General features: G+C 39.4%; 1 protein-coding gene across 1 annotated transcript in view; it reads left to right on the top strand.

The window, feature by feature from the left end:
- Positions 1–1,380: 1,380 nt before the first annotated feature.
- The window catches only part of LOC140282320 (cysteinyl leukotriene receptor 1-like), a 33,551-nt gene continuing 10,144 nt past the window's right edge, over positions 1,381–24,787 (top strand). The window contains exons 1-3 of the mRNA XM_072376901.1: positions 1,381–2,073; positions 2,938–3,025; positions 23,276–23,453. Of these exons, the coding sequence (XP_072233002.1) occupies positions 1,381–2,073; positions 2,938–3,025; positions 23,276–23,453 (959 nt within the window). The remainder of the gene's footprint in view (positions 2,074–2,937; positions 3,026–23,275; positions 23,454–24,787) is intronic.

The raw sequence follows: 24,787 nt of genomic DNA, 5'->3' as shown, positions 1-24,787 counted from the left end.
CGAAGCTGTGGCCATGAATTGAGCTTTGTGTCTCTCCAAAAGTGACTCTGATGGGAGGGATTGTTTTAATCTTTAAAGAGTCACAGAGGTGTTTTCACCCCCTCAATGCATCAAGTCTTCTTTGAAACTGGCAGAAAGCTTGTTTTCATGGAAATGGTGAAGGTGTGAGGGGCGGGGCCTAATTGCCAGAAGAGCTTTCCCAACAGTTGTTGATGATCAGCCTTTTGAGTTGACATCTGAACCTCCGTCTGTTTCATTATTCATGATCATGTTGTCTTTCAAAGATGATAAAGATAAGTCCAAAATCTATTTCTGTTCTGTTCTGTTTCTTTGTCATATCACATAAAATCTGCAGATGAGCACTTTAAAGAGGCCTGATCATTCTGGAGAACAGGTCCAACACGAGGTGAGGGTCGAGGTGGATCCTGCAGGAGGCCTGAATGGAGTCGGGCGTCTGGTTGGATACGCAGCAGCAGCCGCTGTCCTTGGGTTGGTTACAGCTTCAGTGATATTAGTGTATTAGTTAAGTTATGAGTGCTGCGCCTCACATCTGGAAACACCAGGAGAATGAGATAACTTCTGGGTCGTGGGTCCATCAGTTAAAGAACTTAACGGCAGCTGAACTCAGCTGTGCTTTGAAATGTTCGCTGTCCTCAGATCTGTGGACACTGCTGATTTACTGGTGTTCGTCTGCATTTTGCCTTTATTTATTGATCTATTTACGGCCTTTTTATGCGTCACGAGGGCTTCTCTGGGCAGATGTTCTGATTCTGTTGGTACCAAGAGGCAAAAGTAATAAAAGCAACTGGAGACAATCATCTTTAGTGGACAGTACTGTGCACAGGGTCGTACAGCCGGTATTTATCCCCAGATGTGGTTCTGTAGCTTCTGGTTCTGTTCCATGTGGTTTCTGTAAAAGCTCTGTTACTCTCTGGCTGACATATATAACCTCTTCTATCTTTTTATCCACCCATATACCGATCATGTATCTCTATGCTTAAAGCATTAATGAAGCCTGGCTTCTCCAAAGACGCCATCGGTCCTGTTTTCATTCAACCACCAGGAGGCGCTGCAGCACAACGAGCAGACAGATTTATTCTCACTTCTTTCAAACCTAAAGAGTTGAACAAAGTGCTTCACAGTCATGAAATATTAACATTTCTGCCTTTATTTAATCAGGATAAAAATCATGAAATAAACAACAACACCGTCAAATGGGTCACGTGTCAAACGCATCACTACAATTACAGCCAGGTGTTCCCAGATGTTTTATTTCAGGTCGTTTATAGAGAGCTCCTCTTTAAGATTCAGACAGTTTGGGATGAGGAAGCGTCAGAGGGCGGCGCGTCCCAGCAGTTTGGAGCCGGTTCCGCTGCTCAAATGGCGGCGCGTCCCAGGAGTTTGGAGCCGGTTCCACTGCTCAAATGGCGGCGCGTCCCAGCAGTTTGGAGCCGGTTCCACTGCTCAAATGGCGGCGCGTCCCAGGAGTTTGGAGCCGGTTCCACTGCTCAAATGGCGGCGCGTCCCAGCAGTTTGGAGCCGGTTCTGCTGCTCAGAGGGCGGCGCGTCCCGGCAGTTTGGAGCCGGTTCCACTGCTCAAATGGCGGAGCATCCCAGCAGTTTGGAGCCGGTTCTGCTGCTCAGAGGGCGGCGCGTCCCAGCAGTTTGGAGCCGGTTCCACTGCTCAAATGGCGGCGCATCCCGGCAGTTTGGAGCCGGTTCCGCGCTCAAATGGCGGCGCGTCCCAGCAGTTTGGAGCCGGTTCCGCGCTCAAATGGCGGCGCGTCCCAGCAGTTTGGAGCCGGTTCCACTGCTCAAATGGCGGCGCGTCCCAGCAGTTTGGAGCCGGTTCTGCTGCTCAGAGGGCGGCGCATCCCGGCAGTTTGGAGCCGGTTCCACTGCTCAAATGGCGGCGCGTCCCAGCAGTTTGGAGCCGGTTCCACTGCTCAAATGGCGGCGCGTCCCAGCAGTTTGGAGCCGGTTCCGCTGCTCAGAGGGCGGCGCGTCCCAGCAGTTTGGAGCCGGTTCTGCTGCTCAGAGGGCGGCGCGTCCCAGCAGTCTGTCTATAGGATGGTAAAAGACCATCTTTATGAATGAGAATGTTCCAGTGTTTGAACATCCAACCTGTGAGTTTTAAGGTCTGTAATGAGCCTCGCTGCTCGGTGGCAGACTAACCAGTGCACGAGGAGGCGTGCGTGCAAACACCATGAATAGAAATAATAAACAATAAAAGACAAGAGCAGAACAAAATGATCTATTCATAGTCATTCTCTCTGGGTGAAAAGCCAAGTGGGGCAGCTGAGTCTTCAGCAGCGGTGGGAATATGTCTGGAGTCATGAAGTGAGGATATTTGGGGCCGATGGAGGAAACTCCACAAACATCAGAGACTCCCAGAGTCTGAGAAACCTTTTTGTTTTGGTAAAGCTGCGTATTTCCATCCATCTGAGAGCAGAGAGTAGAAATGAATCCAGGTTTTCGGATCACAGTGGCTGCTGTGGACGGACTGAAGGCCTCTTTCCTGTTCAGTGTCTGATGAAACATTCGATTCAGCATCTGTCAGTCTGAATAAAGACGTTTTTGACAGGAGGACGTGTGTGTGCCGTCCTCCTTCCTCAGGTGCTTATGAAGTCCACAGCTGGATGACATCACCTCGACCTTTTGTACCACTATAAGAGCCTTGGATCTATTTCTGACCAGGATATGTCCTTTAACTCACACTTAAAGCAGGTTTCTAGGACCACCTTCCTTCAGAAAGAAACGGTTTCCTCTCAGGGTGCATGTTGCTGTTTCTCAGGAAACCTGATGTTCAGGTGAATGAGGGAGTTATCTCTGCTCTGAGAGGCTCAGAGAACCGTTTAGAGTGCGTTGGCTCTCGGCCCAGTTTATGAATGTGAGTGTACGCCTACTTCCAGGGAAAGCCAACACACCCGCTAACAGTGTCTGAGGAGCAGCTGGGGAAAAAGGGCAGATGAGCACACGGCTGAGTGGATTAATGAGCCACGGAGACATAAAGACGAGATGAATGGTGAGTGTCAGCTTTTATGATAAGACGTGTTACTGCAGTCGATGTTTGAGGGAGTTCAGCTCAGATTAAGATCTGTACAACGTCTCCGACAGCCTTACATGGAGTTAGGCTCAGGTCCTCCAGTGTTTACTGCTACATCAGGGCTTAATCGGTTAGTCTAAAACTGCTTTAAGTGGGATCCTGCTGCAGCTCTGTTTGCACTGTTCATTAGCAACCTCATAGCTCTAGATTAAACAGGATTAAGATTAAGATTAAGTGTCTTTGTCAGGCGCTGAGGAGGAATCAAAGCTGGCTGTAAAACGGTGATTTTCTGTGGGTTAAAAGACGCAAAAGATTAGATAAAACACACCAAAATCTAGAATTATAACCATGAAAAATAACATACAGACAGAGACAAAAGTGAAGACAACTTCACAAAGGAAATGATCATAATGACACGGAGACACTAAACCATTGGCTGCAAGAAAAAGAACAGCTTCAAGAAACACAAAATGTCCGAAACACTGAGACAGAAACATGACAACAGCAGCAGAGATGAACACAGAGATAAAATAACAAGTTTAAAAAGTAGAGATGGAGAGACACACAAGAGAGAGAGGAGACAGAAAGCTGACAAAGACACACAAAAATGAGCCCGAAAACGAGCAAAACTAACACAAAGATGCAAAAAGACACGACAAAATGACTTTATGGAGACACAAAATGACCATAAACTTTAAAAGAAGCAGAAAGAGACTCTGACAGACGCACAAAGACACAAACAGACAGAAAGTCACGACAAAAAGACCAAAAATGACTTTATGGAGACACAAAATGACTACAAACTTTAAAAGAAGCAGAAAGAGACTCTGACAGACACACAAAGACACACAAACAGACAGAAAGTCACGACAAAAAGACCAAAAATGACTTTATGGAGACACAAAATGACTACAAACTTTAAAAGAAGCAGAAAGAGACTCTGACAGACACACAAAGACACACAAACAGACAGAAAGTCACGACAAAAAGACCAAAAATGACTTTATGGAGACACAAAATGACCACAAACTTTAAAAGAAGCAGAAAGAGACTCTGACAGACACACAAAGACACACAAACAGACAGAAAGTCACGACAAAAAGACCAAAAATGACTTTATGGAGACACAAAATGACCATAAACTTTAAAAGAAGCAGAAAGAGACTCTGACAGACGCACAAAGACACAAACAGACAGAAAGTCACGACAAAAAGACCAAAAATGACTTTATGGAGACACAAAATGACTACAAACTTTAAAAGAAGCAGAAAGAGACTCTGACAGACACACAAAGACACACAAACAGACAGAAAGTCACGACAAAAAGACCAAAAATGACTTTATGGAGACACAAAATGACCACAAACTTTAAAAGAAGCAGAAAGAGACTCTGACAGACACACAAAGACACACAAACAGACAGAAAGTCACGACAAAAAGACCAAAAATGACTTTATGGAGACACAAAATGACCACAAACTTTAAAAGAAGCAGAAAGAGACTCTGACAGACACACAAAGACACACAAACAGACAGAAAGTCACGACAAAAAGACCAAAAATGACTTTATGGAGACACAAAATGACCATAAACTTTAAAAGAAGCAGAAAGAGACTCTGACAGACGCACAAAGACACAAACAGACAGAAAGTCACGACAAAAAGACCAAAAATGACTTTATGGAGACACAAAATGACCATAAACTTTAAAAGAAGCAGAAAGAGACTCTGACAGACGCACAAAGACACACAAACAGACAGAAAGTCACGACAAAAAGACCAAAAATGACTTTATGGAGACACAAAATGACCATAAAGTTTAAAAGAAGCAGAAAGAGACTCTGACAGACGCACAAAGACACAAACAGACAGAAAGTCACGACAAAAAGACCAAAAATGACTTTATGGAGGCACAAAATGACCATAAACTTTAAAAGAAGCAGAAAGAGACTCTGACAGACGCACAAAGACACAAACAGACAGAAAGTCACGACAAAAAGACCAAAAATGACTTTATGGAGACACAAAATGACCATAAACTTTAAAAGAAGCAGAAAGAGACTCTGACAGACGCACAAAGACACAAACAGACAGAAAGTCACGACAAAAAGACCAAAAATGACTTTATGGAGACACAAAATGACCATAAACTTTAAAAGAAGCAGAAAGAGACTCTGACAGACGCACAAAGACACAAACAGACAGAAAGTCACGACAAAAAGACCAAAAATGACTTTATGGAGGCACAAAATGACCATAAACTTTAAAAGAAGCAGAAAGAGACTCTGACAGACGCACAAAGACACACAAACAGACAGAAAGTCACGACAAAAAGACCAAAAATGACTTTATGGAGGCACAAAATGACCACAAACTTTAAAAGAAGCAGAAAGAGACTCTGACAGACGCACAAAGACACAAACAGACAGAAAGTCACGACAAAAAGACTAAAAATGACTTTATGGAGACACAAAATGACCATAAACTTTAAAAGAAGCAGAAAGAGACTCTGACAGACGCACAAAGACACAAACAGACAGAAAGTCACGACAAAAAGACCAAAAAAGACTTTATGGAGACACAAAATGACCATAAACTTTAAAAGAAGCAGAAAGAGACTCTGACAGACGCACAAAGACACAAACAGACAGAAAGTCACGACAAAAAGACCAAAAATGACTTTATGGAGACACAAAATGACCATAAACTTTAAAAGAAGCAGAAAGAGACTCTGACAGACGCACAAAGACACAAACAGACAGAAAGTCACGACAAAAAGACCAAAAATGACTTTATGGAGACACAAAATGACCATAAACTTTAAAAGAAGCAGAAAGAGACTCTGACAGACGCACAACACACACAAACAGACAGAAAGTCACGACAAAAAGACCAGAAATGACTTTATGGAGACACAAAATGACCACAAACTTTAAAAGAAGCAGAAAGAGACTCTGACAGACGCACAAAGACACAAACAGACAGAAAGTCACGACAAAAAGACCAAAAATGACTTTATGGAGACACAAAATGACCACAAACTTTAAAAGAAGCAGAAAGAGACTCTGACAGACGCACAAAGACACAAACAGACAGAAAGTCACGACAAAAAGACCAAAAATGACTTTATGGAGACACAAAATGACCACAAACTTTAAAAGAAGCAGAAAGAGACTCTGACAGACGCAAAAAGACACAAACAGACAGAAAGTCACGACAAAAAGACCAAAAATGACTTTATGGAGGCACAAAATGACCATAAACTTTAAAAGAAGCAGAAAGAGACTCTGACAGACGCACAAAGACACAAACAGACAGAAAGTCACGACAAAAAGACCAAAAATGACTTTATGGAGACACAAAATGACCATAAACTTTAAAAGAAGCAGAAAGAGACTCTGACAGACGCACAAAGACACAAACAGACAGAAAGTCACGACAAAAAGACCAAAAATGACTTTATGGAGACACAAAATGACCATAAACTTTAAAAGAAGCAGAAAGAGACTCTGACAGACGCACAAAGACACAAACAGACAGAAAGTCACGACAAAAAGACCAAAAATGACTTTATGGAGACACAAAATGACCATAAACTTTAAAAGAAGCAGAAAGAGACTCTGACAGACGCACAAAGACACAAACAGACAGAAAGTCACGACAAAAAGACCAAAAATGACTTTATGGAGACACAAAATGACCATAAACTTTAAAAGAAGCAGAAAGAGACTCTGACAGACGCACAAAGACACAAACAGACAGAAAGTCACGACAAAAAGACCAGAAATGACTTTATGGAGGCACAAAATGACCACAAACTTTAAAAGAAGCAGAAAGAGACTCTGACAGACGCACAAAGACACAAACAGACAGAAAGTCACGACAAAAAGACCAAAAATGACTTTATGGAGACACAAAATGACCACAAACTTTAAAAGAAGCAGAAAGAGACTCTGACAGACGCACAAAGACACAAACAGACAGAAAGTCACGACAAAAAGACCAAAAAAGACTTTATGGAGACACAAAATGACCATAAACTTTAAAAGAAGCAGAAAGAGACTCTGACAGACGCACAAAGACACAAACAGACAGAAAGTCACGACAAAAAGACCAAAAATGACTTTATGGAGACACAAAATGACCACAAACTTTAAAAGAAGCAGAAAGAGACTCTGACAGACGCACAAAGACACAAACAGACAGAAAGTCACGACAAAAAGACCAAAAATGACTTTATGGAGACACAAAATGACCATAAACTTTAAAAGAAGCAGAAAGAGACTCTGACAGACGCACAAAGACACAAACAGACAGAAAGTCACGACAAAAAGACCAAAAATGACTTTATGGAGACACAAAATGACCATAAACTTTAAAAGAAGCAGAAAGAGACTCTGACAGACGCACAAAGACACAAACAGACAGAAAGTCACGACAAAAAGACCAAAAATGACTTTATGGAGGCACAAAATGACCATAAACTTTAAAAGAAGCAGAAAGAGACTCTGACAGACGCACAAAGACACAAACAGACAGAAAGTCACGACAAAAAGACCAGAAATGACTTTATGGAGACACAAAATGACCATAAACTTTAAAAGAAGCAGAAAGAGACTCTGACAGACGCACAAAGACACAAACAGACAGAAAGTCACGACAAAAAGACCAGAAATGACTTTATGGAGACACAAAATGACCATAAACTTTAAAAGAAGCAGAAAGAGACTCTGACAGACGCACAAAGACACAAACAGACAGAAAGTCACGACAAAAAGACCAAAAATGACTTTATGGAGACACAAAATGACCATAAACTTTAAAAGAAGCAGAAAGAGACTCTGACAGACGCACAAAGACACAAACAGACAGAAAGTCACGACAAAAAGACCAAAAATGACTTTATGGAGACACAAAATGACCATAAACTTTAAAAGAAGCAGAAAGAGACTCTGACAGACGCACAAAGACACAAACAGACAGAAAGTCACGACAAAAAGACCAAAAATGACTTTATGGAGACACAAAATGACCATAAACTTTAAAAGAAGCAGAAAGAGACTCTGACAGACGCACAAAGACACAAACAGACAGAAAGTCACGACAAAAAGACCAAAAATGACTTTATGGAGACACAAAATGACCATAAACTTTAAAAGAAGCAGAAAGAGACTCTGACAGACGCACAAAGACACACACAGACAGAAAGTCACGACAAAAAGACCAGAAATGACTTTATGGAGGCACAAAATGACCACAAACTTTAAAAGAAGCAGAAAGAGACTCTGACAGACGCACAAAGACACAAACAGACAGAAAGTCACGACAAAAAGACCAAAAATGACTTTATGGAGACACAAAATGACCACAAACTTTAAAAGAAGCAGAAAGAGACTCTGACAGACGCACAAAGACACAAACAGACAGAAAGTCACGACAAAAAGACCAAAAATGACTTTATGGAGACACAAAATGACCATAAACTTTAAAAGAAGCAGAAAGAGACTCTGACAGACGCACAAAGACACAAACAGACAGAAAGTCACGACAAAAAGACCAGAAATGACTTTATGGAGACACAAAATGACCATAAACTTTAAAAGAAGCAGAAAGAGACTCTGACAGACGCACAAAGACACAAACAGACAGAAAGTCACGACAAAAAGACCAGAAATGACTTTATGGAGACACAAAATGACCATAAACTTTAAAAGAAGCAGAAAGAGACTCTGACAGACGCACAAAGACACAAACAGACAGAAAGTCACGACAAAAAGACCAGAAATGACTTTATGGAGACACAAAATGACCACAAACTTTAAAAGAAGCAGAAAGAGACTCTGACAGACGCACAAAGACACAAACAGACAGAAAGTCACGACAAAAAGACCAAAAATGACTTTATGGAGACACAAAATGACCACAAACTTTAAAAGAAGCAGAAAGAGACTCTGACAGACGCACAAAGACACAAACAGACAGAAAGTCACGACAAAAAGACCAGAAATGACTTTATGGAGACACAAAATGACCACAAACTTTAAAAGAAGCAGAAAGAGACTCTGACAGACGCACAAAGACACAAACAGACAGAAAGTCACGACAAAAAGACCAAAAATGACTTTATGGAGACACAAAATGACCACAAACTTTAAAAGAAGCAGAAAGAGACTCTGACAGACGCACAAAGACACAAACAGACAGAAAGTCACGACAAAAAGACCAGAAATGACTTTATGGAGACACAAAATGACCACAAACTTTAAAAGAAGCAGAAAGAGACTCTGACAGACGCACAAAGACACAAACAGACAGAAAGTCACGACAAAAAGACCAGAAATGACTTTATGGAGACACAAAATGACCATAAACTTTAAAAGAAGCAGAAAGAGACTCTGACAGACGCACAAAGACACAAACAGACAGAAAGTCACGACAAAAAGACCAGAAATGACTTTATGGAGACACAAAATGACCACAAACTTTAAAAGAAGCAGAAAGAGACTCTGACAGACGCACAAAGACACAAACAGACAGAAAGTCACGACAAAAAGACCAAAAATGACTTTATGGAGACACAAAATGACCACAAACTTTAAAAGAAGCAGAAAGAGACTCTGACAGACGCACAAAGACACAAACAGACAGAAAGTCACGACAAAAAGACCAAAAATGACTTTATGGAGACACAAAATGACCACAAACTTTAAAAGAAGCAGAAAGAGACTCTGACAGACGCACAAAGACACAAACAGACAGAAAGTCACGACAAAAAGACCAAAAATGACTTTATGGAGACACAAAATGACCATAAACTTTAAAAGAAGCAGAAAGAGACTCTGACAGACGCACAAAGACACAAACAGACAGAAAGTCACGACAAAAAGACCAAAAATGACTTTATGGAGACACAAAATGACCATAAACTTTAAAAGAAGCAGAAAGAGACTCTGACAGACGCACAAAGACACAAACAGACAGAAAGTCACGACAAAAAGACCAAAAATGACTTTATGGAGACACAAAATGACCATAAACTTTAAAAGAAGCAGAAAGAGACTCTGACAGACGCACAAAGACACAAACAGACAGAAAGTCACGACAAAAAGACCAAAAATGACTTTATGGAGACACAAAATGACCATAAACTTTAAAAGAAGCAGAAAGAGACTCTGACAGACACACAAAGACACACAAACAGACAGAAAGTCACGACAAAAAGACCAAAAATGACTTTATGGAGACACAAAATGACCATAAACTTTAAAAGAAGCAGAAAGAGACTCTGACAGACGCACAAAGACACAAACAGACAGAAAGTCACGACAAAAAGACCAAAAATGACTTTATGGAGACACAAAATGACCATAAACTTTAAAAGAAGCAGAAAGAGACTCTGACAGACGCACAAAGACACAAACAGACAGAAAGTCACGACAAAAAGACCAAAAATGACTTTATGGAGACACAAAATGACCATAAACTTTAAAAGAAGCAGAAAGAGACTCTGACAGACGCACAAAGACACAAACAGACAGAAAGTCACGACAAAAAGACCAAAAATGACTTTATGGAGACACAAAATGACCATAAACTTTAAAAGAAGCAGAAAGAGACTCTGACAGACGCACAAAGACACACAAACAGACAGAAAGTCACGACAAAAAGACCAGAAATGACTTTATGGAGACACAAAATGACCATAAACTTTAAAAGAAGCAGAAAGAGACTCTGACAGACGCACAAAGACACAAACAGACAGAAAGTCACGACAAAAAGACCAAAAATGACTTTATGGAGGCACAAAATGACCATAAACTTTAAAAGAAGCAGAAAGAGACTCTGACAGACGCACAAAGACACAAACAGACAGAAAGTCACGACAAAAAGACCAAAAATGACTTTATGGAGACACAAAATGACCATAAACTTTAAAAGAAGCAGAAAGAGACTCTGACAGACGCACAAAGACACAAACAGACAGAAAGTCACGACAAAAAGACCAAAAATGACTTTATGGAGACACAAAATGACCATAAACTTTAAAAGAAGCAGAAAGAGACTCTGACAGACGCACAAAGACACAAACAGACAGAAAGTTACGACAAAAAGACCAAAAATGACTTTATGGAGACACAAAATGACCATAAACTTTAAAAGAAGCAGAAAGAGACTCTGACAGACGCACAAAGACACAAACAGACAGAAAGTTACGACAAAAAGACCAGAAATGACTTTATGGAGACACAAAATGACCATAAACTTTAAAAGAAGCAGAAAGAGACTCTGACAGACGCACAAAGACACAAACAGACAGAAAGTCACGACAAAAAGACCAGAAATGACTTTATGGAGACACAAAATGACCATAAACTTTAAAAGAAGCAGAAAGAGACTCTGACAGACGCACAAAGACACAAACAGACAGAAAGTCACGACAAAAAGACCAAAAATGACTTTATGGAGACACAAAATGACCATAAACTTTAAAAGAAGCAGAAAGAGACTCTGACAGACGCACAAAGACACACAAACAGACAGAAAGTCACGACAAAAAGACCAGAAATGACTTTATGGAGACACAAAATGACCATAAACTTTAAAAGAAGCAGAAAGAGACTCTGACAGACGCACAAAGACACAAACAGACAGAAAGTCACGACAAAAAGACCAAAAATGACTTTATGGAGACACAAAATGACCATAAACTTTAAAAGAAGCAGAAAGAGACTCTGACAGACGCACAAAGACACACAAACAGACAGAAAGTCACGACAAAAAGACCAAAAATGACTTTATGGAGACACAAAATGACCATAAACTTTAAAAGAAGCAGAAAGAGACTCTGACAGACGCACAACACACACAAACAGACAGAAAGTCACGACAAAAAGACCAAAAATGACTTTATGGAGACACAAAATGACCACAAACTTTAAAAGAAGCAGAAAGAGACTCTGACAGACGCAAAAAGACACAAACAGACAGAAAGTCACGACAAAAAGACCAAAAATGACTTTATGGAGGCACAAAATGACCATAAACTTTAAAAGAAGCAGAAAGAGACTCTGACAGACGCACAAAGACACAAACAGACAGAAAGTCACGACAAAAAGACCAAAAATGACTTTATGGAGACACAAAATGACCATAAACTTTAAAAGAAGCAGAAAGAGACTCTGACAGACGCACAAAGACACAAACAGACAGAAAGTCACGACAAAAAGACCAAAAATGACTTTATGGAGACACAAAATGACCATAAACTTTAAAAGAAGCAGAAAGAGACTCTGACAGACGCACAAAGACACAAACAGACAGAAAGTCACGACAAAAAGACCAAAAATGACTTTATGGAGGCACAAAATGACCATAAACTTTAAAAGAAGCAGAAAGAGACTCTGACAGACGCACAAAGACACAAACAGACAGAAAGTCACGACAAAAAGACCAAAAATGACTTTATGGAGACACAAAATGACCATAAACTTTAAAAGAAGCAGAAAGAGACTCTGACAAACGCACAAAGACACAAACAGACAGAAAGTCACGACAAAAAGACCAGAAATGACTTTATGGAGGCACAAAATGACCACAAACTTTAAAAGAAGCAGAAAGAGACTCTGACAGACGCACAAAGACACAAACAGACAGAAAGTCACGACAAAAAGACCAAAAATGACTTTATGGAGACACAAAATGACCACAAACTTTAAAAGAAGCAGAAAGAGACTCTGACAGACGCACAAAGACACAAACAGACAGAAAGTCACGACAAAAAGACCAGAAATGACTTTATGGAGACACAAAATGACCACAAACTTTAAAAGAAGCAGAAAGAGACTCTGACAGACGCACAAAGACACAAACAGACAGAAAGTCACGACAAAAAGACCAGAAATGACTTTATGGAGACACAAAATGACCATAAACTTTAAAAGAAGCAGAAAGAGACTCTGACAGACGCACAAAGACACAAACAGACAGAAAGTCACGACAAAAAGACCAAAAATGACTTTATGGAGACACAAAATGACCATAAACTTTAAAAGAAGCAGAAAGAGACTCTGACAGACGCACAAAGACACAAACAGACAGAAAGTCACGACAAAAAGACCAAAAAATGACTTTATGGAGACACAAAATGACCACAAACTTTAAAAGAAGCAGAAAGAGACTCTGACAGACGCACAAAGACACAAACAGACAGAAAGTCACGACAAAAAGACCAAAAATGACTTTATGGAGACACAAAATGACCATAAACTTTAAAAGAAGCAGAAAGAGACTCTGACAAACGCACAAAGACACAAACAGACAGAAAGTCACGACAAAAAGACCAGAAATGACTTTATGGAGGCACAAAATGACCACAAACTTTAAAAGAAGCAGAAAGAGACTCTGACAGACGCACAAAGACACAAACAGACAGAAAGTCACGACAAAAAGACCAAAAATGACTTTATGGAGACACAAAATGACCACAAACTTTAAAAGAAGCAGAAAGAGACTCTGACAGACGCACAAAGACACAAACAGACAGAAAGTCACGACAAAAAGACCAGAAATGACTTTATGGAGACACAAAATGACCACAAACTTTAAAAGAAGCAGAAAGAGACTCTGACAGACGCACAAAGACACAAACAGACAGAAAGTCACGACAAAAAGACCAGAAATGACTTTATGGAGACACAAAATGACCATAAACTTTAAAAGAAGCAGAAAGAGACTCTGACAGACGCACAAAGACACAAACAGACAGAAAGTCACGACAAAAAGACCAAAAATGACTTTATGGAGACACAAAATGACCATAAACTTTAAAAGAAGCAGAAAGAGACTCTGACAGACGCACAAAGACACAAACAGACAGAAAGTCACGACAAAAAGACCAAAAATGACTTTATGGAGACACAAAATGACCATAAACTTTAAAAGAAGCAGAAAGAGACTCTGACAGACGCACAAAGACACAAACAGACAGAAAGTCACGACAAAAAGACCAAAAATGACTTTATGGAGACACAAAATGACCATAAACTTTAAAAGAAGCAGAAAGAGACTCTGACAGACGCACAAAGACACAAACAGACAGAAAGTCACGACAAAAAGACCAAAAATGACTTTATGGAGACACAAAATGACCATAAACTTTAAAAGAAGCAGAAAGAGACTCTGACAGACGCACAAAGACACAAACAGACAGAAAGTCACGACAAAAAGACCAGAAATGACTTTATGGAGACACAAAATGACCATAAACTTTAAAAGAAGCAGAAAGAGACTCTGACAGACGCACAAAGACACAAACAGACAGAAAGTCACGACAAAAAGACCAAAAATGACTTTATGGAGGCACAAAATGACCATAAACTTTAAAAGAAGCAGAAAGAGACTCTGACAGACGCACAAAGACACAAACAGACAGAAAGTCACGACAAAAAGACCAAAAATGACTTTATGGAGACACAAAATGACCATAAACTTTAAAAGAAGCAGAAAGAGACTCTGACAGACGCACAAAGACACAAACAGACAGAAAGTCACGACAAAAAGACCAAAAATGACTTTATGGAGACACAAAATGACCATAAACTTTAAAAGAAGCAGAAAGAGACTCTGACAGACGCACAAAGACACAAACAGACAGAAAGTTACGACAAAAAGACCAAAAATGACTTTATGGAGACACAAAATGACCATAAACTTTAAAAGAAGCAGAAAGAGACTCTGACAGACGCACAAAGACACAAACAGACAGAAAGTTACGACAAAAAGACCAGAAATGACTTTATGGAGACACAAAATGACCATAAACTTTAAAAGAAGCAGAAAGAGACTCTGACAGACGCACAAAGACACAAACAGACAGAAAGTCACGACAAAAAGACCAGAAATGACTTTATGGAGACACAAAATGACCATAAACTTTAAAAGAAGCAGAAAGAGACTCTGACAGACGCACAAAGACACAAACAGACAGAAAGTCACGACAAAAAGACCAAAAATGACTTTATGGAGACACAAAATGACCATAAACTTTAAAAGAAGCAGAAAGAGACTCTGACAGACGCACAAAGACACACAAACAGACAGAAAGTCACGACAAAAAGACCAGAAATGACTTTATGGAGACACAAAATGACCACAAACTTTAAAAGAAGCAGAAAGAGACTCTGACAGACGCACAAAGACACACAAACAGACAGAAAGTCACGACAAAAAGACCAAAAATGACTTTATGGAGACACAAAATGACCATAAACTTTAAAAGAAGCAGAAAGAGACTCTGACAGACGCACAACACACACAAACAGACAGAAAGTCACGACAAAAAGACCAAAAATGACTTTATGGAGACACAAAATGACCACAAACTTTAAAAGAAGCAGAAAGAGACTCTGACAGACGCAAAAAGACACAAACAGACAGAAAGTCACGACAAAAAGACCAAAAATGACTTTATGGAGACACAAAATGACCACAAACTTTAAAAGAAGCAGAAAGAGACTCTGACAGACGCACAAAGACACAAACAGACAGAAAGTCACGACAAAAAGACCAAAAATGACTTTATGGAGACACAAAATGACCATAAACTTTAAAAGAAGCAGAAAGAGACTCTGACAGACACACAAAGACACAAACAGACAGAAAGTCACGACAAAAAGACCAGAAATGACTTTATGGAGGCACAAAATGACCATAAACTTTAAAAGAAGCAGAAAGAGACTCTGACAGACGCACAAAGACACACAAACAGACAGAAAGTCACGACAAAAAGACCAAAAATGACTTTATGGAGACACAAAATGACCATAAACTTTAAAAGAAGCAGAAAGAGACTCTGACAGACGCACAAAGACACACAAACAGACAGAAAGTCACGACAAAAAGACCAAAAATGACTTTATGGAGACACAAAATGACCATAAACTTTAAAAGAAGCAGAAAGAGACTCTGACAGACGCACAAAGACACAAACAGACAGAAAGTCACGACAAAAAGACCAGAAATGACTTTATGGAGACACAAAATGACCATAAACTTTAAAAGAAGCAGAAAGAGACTCTGACAGACGCACAAAGACACAAACAGACAGAAAGTCACGACAAAAAGACCAAAAATGACTTTATGGAGACACAAAATGACCATAAACTTTAAAAGAAGCAGAAAGAGACTCTGACAGACGCACAAAGACACAAACAGACAGAAAGTCACGACAAAAAGACCAAAAATGACTTTATGGAGACACAAAATGACCATAAACTTTAAAAGAAGCAGAAAGAGACTCTGACAGACGCACAAAGACACAAACAGACAGAAAGTCACGACAAAAAGACCAGAAATGACTTTATGGAGACACAAAATGACCATAAACTTTAAAAGAAGCAGAAAGAGACTCTGACAGACGCACAAAGACACACAAACAGACAGAAAGTCACGACAAAAAGACCAAAAATGACTTTATGGAGACACAAAATGACCATAAACTTTAAAAGAAGCAGAAAGAGACTCTGACAGACGCACAAAGACACACAAACAGACAGAAAGTCACGACAAAAAGACCAAAAATGACTTTATGGAGACACAAAATGACCACAAACTTTAAAAGAAGCAGAAAGAGACTCTGACAGACGCACAAAGACACAAACAGACAGAAAGTCACGACAAAAAGACCAAAAAAGACTTTATGGAGACACAAAATGACCATAAACTTTAAAAGAAGCAGAAAGAGACTCTGACAGACGCACAAAGACACAAACAGACAGAAAGTCACGACAAAAAGACCAGAAATGACTTTATGGAGACACAAAATGACCATAAACTTTAAAAGAAGCAGAAAGAGACTCTGACAGACGCACAAAGACACAAACAGACAGAAAGTCACGACAAAAAGACCAAAAATGACTTTATGGAGGCACAAAATGACCATAAACTTTAAAAGAAGCAGAAAGAGACTCTGACAGACGCACAAAGACACAAACAGACAGAAAGTCACGACAAAAAGACCAGAAATGACTTTATGGAGACACAAAATGACCATAAACTTTAAAAGAAGCAGAAAGAGACTCTGACAGACGCACAAAGACACAAACAGACAGAAAGTCACGACAAAAAGACTAAAAATGACTTTATGGAGACACAAAATGACCATAAACTTTAAAAGAAGCAGAAAGAGACTCTGACAGACGCACAAAGACACAAACAGACAGAAAGTCACGACAAAAAGACTAAAAATGACTTTATGGAGACACAAAATGACCATAAACTTTAAAAGAAGCAGAAAGAGACTCTGACAGACGCACAAAGACACAAACAGACAGAAAGTCACGACAAAAAGACCAAAAATGACTTTATGGAGACACAAAATGACCATAAACTTTAAAAGAAGCAGAAAGAGACTCTGACAGACGCACAAAGACACAAACAGACAGAAAGTCACGACAAAAAGACCAGAAATGACTTTATGGAGACACAAAATGACCATAAACTTTAAAAGAAGCAGAAAGAGACTCTGACAGACGCACAAAGACACAAACAGACAGAAAGTCACGACAAAAAGACCAGAAATGACTTTATGGAGACACAAAATGACCATAAACTTTAAAAGAAGCAGAAAGAGACTCTGACAGACGCACAAAGACACAAACAGACAGAAAGTCACGACAAAAAGACCAAAAATGACTTTATGGAGGCACAAAATGACCACAAACTTTAAAAGAAGCAGAAAGAGACTCTGACAGACGCACAAAGACACAAACAGACAGAAAGTCACGACAAAAAGACCAAAAAAGACTTTATGGAGACACAAAATGACCACAAACTTTAAAAGAAGCAGAAAGAGACTCTGACAGACGCACAAAGACACAAACAGACAGAAAGTCACGACAAAAAGACCAAAAATGACTTTATGGAGGCACAAAATGACCATAAACTTTAAAAGAAGCAGAAAGAGACTCTGACAGACGCACAAAGACACAAACAGACAGAAAGTCACGACAAAAAGACCAAAAAAGACTTTATGGAGACACAAAATGACCACAAACTTTAAAAGAAGCAGAAAGAGACTCTGACAGATGCACAAAGACACAAACAGACAGAAAGTCACGACAAAAAGACCAAAAATGACTTTATGGAGACACAAAATGACCATAAACTTTAAAAGAAGCAGAAAGAGACTCTGACAGACGCACAAAGACACAAACAGACAGAAAGTCACGACAAAAAGACCAAAAATGACTTTATGGAGACACAAAATGACCACAAACTTTAAAAGAAGCAGAAAGAGACTCTGACAGACGCACAAAGACACAAACAGACAGAAAGTCACGACAAAAAGACCAAAAATGACTTTATGGAGACACAAAATGACCATAAACTTTAAAAGAAGCAGAAAGAGACTCTGACAGACGCACAAAGACACAAACAGACAGAAAGTCACGACAAAAAGACCAGAAATGACTTTATGGAGACACAAAATGACCATAAACTTTAAAAGAAGCAGAAAGAGACTCTGACAGACGCACAAAGACACAAACAGACAGAAAGTCACGACAAAAAGACCAAAAATGACTTTATGGAGGCACAAAATGACCATAAACTTTAAAAGAAGCAGAAAGAGACTCTGACAGACGCACAAAGACACACAAACAGACAGAAAGTCACGACAAAAAGACCAGAAATGACTTTATGGAGACACAAAATGACCATAAACTTTAAAAGAAGCAGAAAGAGACTCTGACAGACGCACAAAGACACACAAACAGACAGAAAGTCACGACAAAAAGACCAGAAATGACTTTATGGAGGCACAAAATGACCATAAACTTTAAAAGAAGCAGAAAGAGACTCTGACAGACGCACAAAGACACACAAACAGACAGAAAGTCACGACAAAAAGACCAAAAATGACTTTATGGAGACACAAAATGACCATAAACTTTAAAAGAAGCAGAAAGAGACTCTGACAGACGCACAAAGACACAAACAGACAGAAAGTCACGACAAAAAGACCAAAAATGACTTTATGGAGACACAAAATGACCACAAACTTTAAAAGAAGCAGAAAGAGACTCTGACAGACGCACAAAGACACAAACAGACAGAAAGTCACGACAAAAAGACCAGAAATGACTTTATGGAGACACAAAATGACCATAAACTTTAAAAGAAGCAGAAAGAGACTCTGACAGACGCACAAAGACACACAAACAGACAGAAAGTCACGACAAAAAGACCAAAAATGACTTTATGGAGACACAAAATGACCATAAAGTTTAAAAGAAGCAGAAAGAGACTCTGACAGACGCACAAAGACACAAACAGACAGAAAGTCACGACAAAAAGACCAAAAATGACTTTATGGAGACACAAAATGACCACAAACTTTAAAAGAAGCAGAAAGAGACTCTGACAGACGCACAAAGACACAAACAGACAGAAAGTCACGACAAAAAGACCAGAAATGACTTTATGGAGACACAAAATGACCACAAACTTTAAAAGAAGCAGAAAGAGACTCTGACAGACGCACAAAGACACAAACAGACAGAAAGACACAAACAGACAGAAAGTCACGACAAAAAGACCAGAAATGACTTTATGGAGACACAAAATGACCACAAACTTTAAAAGAAGCAGAAAGAGACTCTGACAGACGCACAAAGACACACACAGACAGAAAGTCACGACAAAAAGACCAAAAATGACTTTATGGAGACACAAAATGACCATAAACTTTAAAAGAAGCAGAAAGAGACTCTGACAGACGCACAAAGACACAAACAGACAGAAAGTCACGACAAAAAGACCAGAAATGACTTTATGGAGACACAAAATGACCACAAACTTTAAAAGAAGCAGAAAGAGACTCTGACAGACGCACAAAGACACAAACAGACAGAAAGTCACGACAAAAAGACCAGAAATGACTTTATGGAGACACAAAATGACCATAAACTTTAAAAGAAGCAGAAAAAGACTCTGACAGACGCACAAAGACACAAACAGACAGAAAGTCACGACAAAAAGACCAAAAAAGACTTTATGGAGACACAAAATGACCACAAACTTTAAAAGAAGCAGAAAGAGACTCTGACAGACGCACAAAGACACAAACAGACAGAAAGTCACGACAAAAAGACCAAAAATGACTTTATGGAGACACAAAATGACCATAAACTTTAAAAGAAGCAGAAAGAGACTCTGACAGATGCACAAAGACACAAACAGACAGAAAGTCACGACAAAAAGACCAAAAAAGACTTTATGGAGACACAAAATGACCACAAACTTTAAAAGAAGCAGAAAGAGACTCTGACAGACGCACAAAGACACAAACAGACAGAAAGTCACGACAAAAAGACCAAAAATGACTTTATGGAGACACAAAATGACCATAAACTTTAAAAGAAGCAGAAAGAGACTCTGACAGACGCACAAAGACACAAACAGACAGAAAGTCACGACAAAAAGACCAAAAAAGACTTTATGGAGACACAAAATGACCACAAACTTTAAAAGAAGCAGAAAGAGACTCTGACAGACGCACAAAGACACAAACAGACAGAAAGTCACGACAAAAAGACCAAAAATTACTTTATGGAGACACAAAATGACCACAAACTTTAAAAGAAGCAGAAAGAGACTCTGACAGATGCACAAAGACACAAACAGACAGAAAGTCACGACAAAAAGACCAAAAATGACTTTATGGAGACACAAAATGACCATAAACTTTAAAAGAAGCAGAAAGAGACTCTGACAGACGCACAAAGACAAAATAAATTTAAAAGGTGATGGTGGCCTCGCTTTCTGTCCCTCCGTGCTGCTGAGTCCAACATTAGAGGAAACTGCCCCCCCCATGCACTGATCGCTGGGGTCAGAGGTCACGCAAACATTATCTAATGGATGGTTTTTCCATGGAACACTTCACAGAGCTGGAGCTGACTCACAGCTGTCTTCAGAAACTATGTTCATGTCACCAGATGTGTTGCTGCTTTGCTGCTGCTGCACAGCTCAGAGGCCGAAGCACGACTTTCACATGAAGATCAGCCTCTTACACAACGTCACAGTCACAGAGACGCCAGCCACTCATTTCCATGGCATTAGATAAGCAGGCGGTTATTAAACAGCCATTCAAATCCAGTCCAGGAACAGAGGCCTTCTCACCTGATGGCCCACCTCCGTAAACAGGGGAGCTTTGTTCAGATCAGACCAACTGGTTTCACACACAGTCTGTTTCCTGGTTTTGTGGTTTGACTTTGTTGTTAGAGTTCAGTCATCGTGTCGTGTCTCATGTCAGAAGAACTGCAGGAATGTTTTCTTCTGTTAGAACTACAACGCTTTCCCTCTTCTTTGAAAGTGAACAACAAAAACAACCCTCATGAGAGCTGGCAGCAGTGTTTATCCTGTATATAAAGACTTGAACTGGGTGTGGACTCACCTTGAATTCTGGGTTTAATAAAGAAGTTCAGGAACAATCTGAGCAGGACTTTCTAACACAGTTCAAAGGTCATAAATCTTTATTTGTCAGCTCATTGATAAGTTAAATAAGATATGCAACACAGATACTAACCAGTAAGGAAAGAACCACCCGATCACTGACCTTTAAAATGTGTCAGCTGCTGGCTTTGAGATTCTAACGCCTCCTGCATGGAAGTAGAGCTGCAAATCTGTGGTATGCTGCTGAAGTATTTAACCTGTCATCAGTATGATGGACAGAACACACTTTCTCTGAAACAGCGGTTAGAAGGCGCCGACCGCATAAACAAAAGCTCATTAAAACATGAAAAAATAATGAAGATCAAGAGAATTTACAGAAAAAAAACTTCTCTTGACTGTTCTCTTATTTCATGTCTTATTTCCTGTTTTATTTCATGTCTTATTTCCTGTTTTATTTCCTGTCTTATTTCATGTCTTATTTCATGTCTTATTTCCTGTTTTATTTCCTGTCTTATTTCATGTCTTATTTCCTGTTTTATTTCCTGTCTTATTTCCTGTTTTATTTCCTGTCTTATTTCATGTCTTATTTCATGTCTTATTTCCTGTCTTATTTCCTGTCTTATTTCCTGTTTTATTTCCTGTCTTATTTCATGTCTTATTTCCTGTCTTATTTCCTGTCTTATTTCCTGTCTTATTTCCTGTCTTATTTCCTGTTTTATTTCCTGTCTTATTTCCTGTCTTATTTCCTGTTTTATTTCCTGTCTTATTTCCTGTTTTATTTCCTGTCTTATTTCATGTCTTATTTCATGTCTTATTTCCTGTTTTATTTCCTGTCTTATTTCATGTCTTATTTCATGTCTTATTTCCTGTCTTATTTCCTGTTTTATTTCCTGTCTTATTTCCTGTCTTATTTCCTGTCTTATTTCCTGTCTTATTTCCTGTCTTATTTCCTGTTTTATTTCCTGTCTTATTTCATGTCTTATTTCCTGTTTTATTTCCTGTCTTATTTCCTGTCTTATTTCCTGTTTTATTTCCTGTCTTATTTCATGTCTTATTTCATGTCTTATTTCCTGTTTTATTTCCTGTCTTATTTCATGTCTTATTTCATGTCTTATTTCCTGTCTTATTTCCTGTTTTATTTCCTGTCTTATTTCCTGTTTTATTTCCTGTCTTATTTCCTGTTTTATTTCCTGTCTTATTTCCTGTCTTATTTCATGTCTTATTTCCTGTCTTATTTCATGTCTTATTTCATGTCTTATTTCATGTCTTATTTCCTGTCTTATTTCATGTCTTATTTCCTGTCTTATTTCCTGTCTTATTTCCTGTCTTATTTCATGTCTTATTTCCTGTCTTATTTCCTGTTTTATTTCCTGTCTTATTTCATGTCTTATTTCATGTCTTATTTCATGTCTTATTTCCTCTTATTTCATGTCTTATTTCCTGTCTTATTTCCTGTCTTATTTCATGTCTTATTTCATGTCTTATTTCCTCTTATTTCATGTCTTATTTCCTGTCTTATTTCCTGTCTTATTTCATGTCTTATTTCCTCTTATTTCCTGTTTTATGTCCTGTCTTATTTCCTGTCTTATTTCCTGTATTATTTCCTGTTTTATTTCATGTTTTATTTCCTGTCTTATTTCCTGTCTTATTTCCTGTTTTATTTCCTGTCTTATTTCATGTCTTATTTCCTCTTATTTCATGTCTTATTTCATGTCTTATTTCCTGTTTTATTTCCTGAGGGGAAATGTTTTTAAAGTTGTGTCTTTTCTTTCTTTCATAGAGACAACATCTCCGGTCACCACCAGCAGCAACACCACAGTAAATGGGTCCACGCACAATTGTTCCCATCGCGATGATTTGTTCAAGTACCGCGCCTACACCTTCACCTACCTGCTGGTGTTCCCTGTGGCGCTGCTCTGCAACGTGGGAGCTCTGCTGATCTTCTTCTGCCGCCGCAGGTCTGAACCCAGTCTGGTTGTTTTTCGTTGGAACACACAGATATACACAGATATGTCTCTTTGTGAGGACTTTACTCACCAGGATGTGTGTCTGGAGTGATGTTCAGAGGCACCACAAGCCTGACGGGACATGAATGTGATGTTTTTATAACACATATATATCTATATATATAGTATAAGATGAAGGTTCTACCCTCTGAAACAGTTTCTGGTCTGGTGGACTGTGTTAACTCTGTTTCCTCAGCTTTAAGGAGGCTAATTAATTTTCAGTTTCATACAATCGTATATCTTCTTCTTTTTGAGATCTTTCTCTTCTCGTCTCATCAGTCAGTATCAGGACACTTTCATTCACTGCAGCCTTTCAGTTCAGTTTCAGTTCTCTCAGCGTATCTGAAACACTTTCATCACAGCCCCAGATATAAGATGACGTCACACGTTTGGTTCATGCAGAGGACATTTTTCTCTGAAGGGTGTCAGAAACTGTTTTGCTGTGAGGTCCGGCGCTGATATTGCAGATGAGCTGCCGCTCACAGGCCAACTTTCAGTTGACTGTGAAGGTATTTGTTGCAGGATGATAACTTGTCCAGACTCGCCAAAGTTGCTGTTTTCCTTTTTGGTTTCATGAGATGCTGGAACAGGCAACGACTCGACAGTTGGTCCATAAATGAACAGAGAATCTGAAACCATTAATCTATACTTGACTGAACCCAGGCTGGGATATTTCTGGGCTGGGCTTCACATTTTTGTCCCACCTGTTGTCAGAATGTGATGAGCAGTCTGAGGCGTGTGAGGAGCTGGATCATTATCAGTGTGTTGCAGAAAGACCAGTTTTACAGCTCTTCTTTGTCCGTGAACATAAAACCAACATCAGTGGAACAGACTGACGCGCTTTTGTTTTCCAACAGAGAAATCACACCCAGAGGTATTCACCAGCTGTACTTCAGTTCTTTCACTCTGTGCTGCTCCTCTGCTGCTCTGCTGCGTCACAACCAGACCAATCTCTGGAGCTAAAGCCGATACCCTGATGCTCCGATACCCTGATGCTCTGATACCCTGATGCTCCGATACCCTGATACCCTGATGCTCTGATACCCTGATGCTCCGATACCCTGATACCCTGATGCTCTGATACCCTGATGCTCCGATACCCTGATGCTCCGATACCCTGATGCTCTGATACCCTGATACCCTGATGCTCCGATACCCTGATGCTCTGATACCCTGATGCTCTGATACCCTGATGCTCCGATACCCTGATGCTCTGATACCCTGATGCTCTGATACCCTGATGCTCTGATACCACGATGCTCTGATGCTCCGATGCCCTGATGCTC

This window comes from Leuresthes tenuis, unplaced genomic scaffold, assembly GCF_036924035.1.
Source record: "Leuresthes tenuis unplaced genomic scaffold, fLeuTen1.0.hap1 SCAF_22, whole genome shotgun sequence".
NCBI classification, from domain to species: Eukaryota; Metazoa; Chordata; class Actinopteri; order Atheriniformes; family Atherinopsidae; genus Leuresthes; species Leuresthes tenuis.
This window is presented reverse-complemented; position numbering and strand designations above follow the sequence as displayed.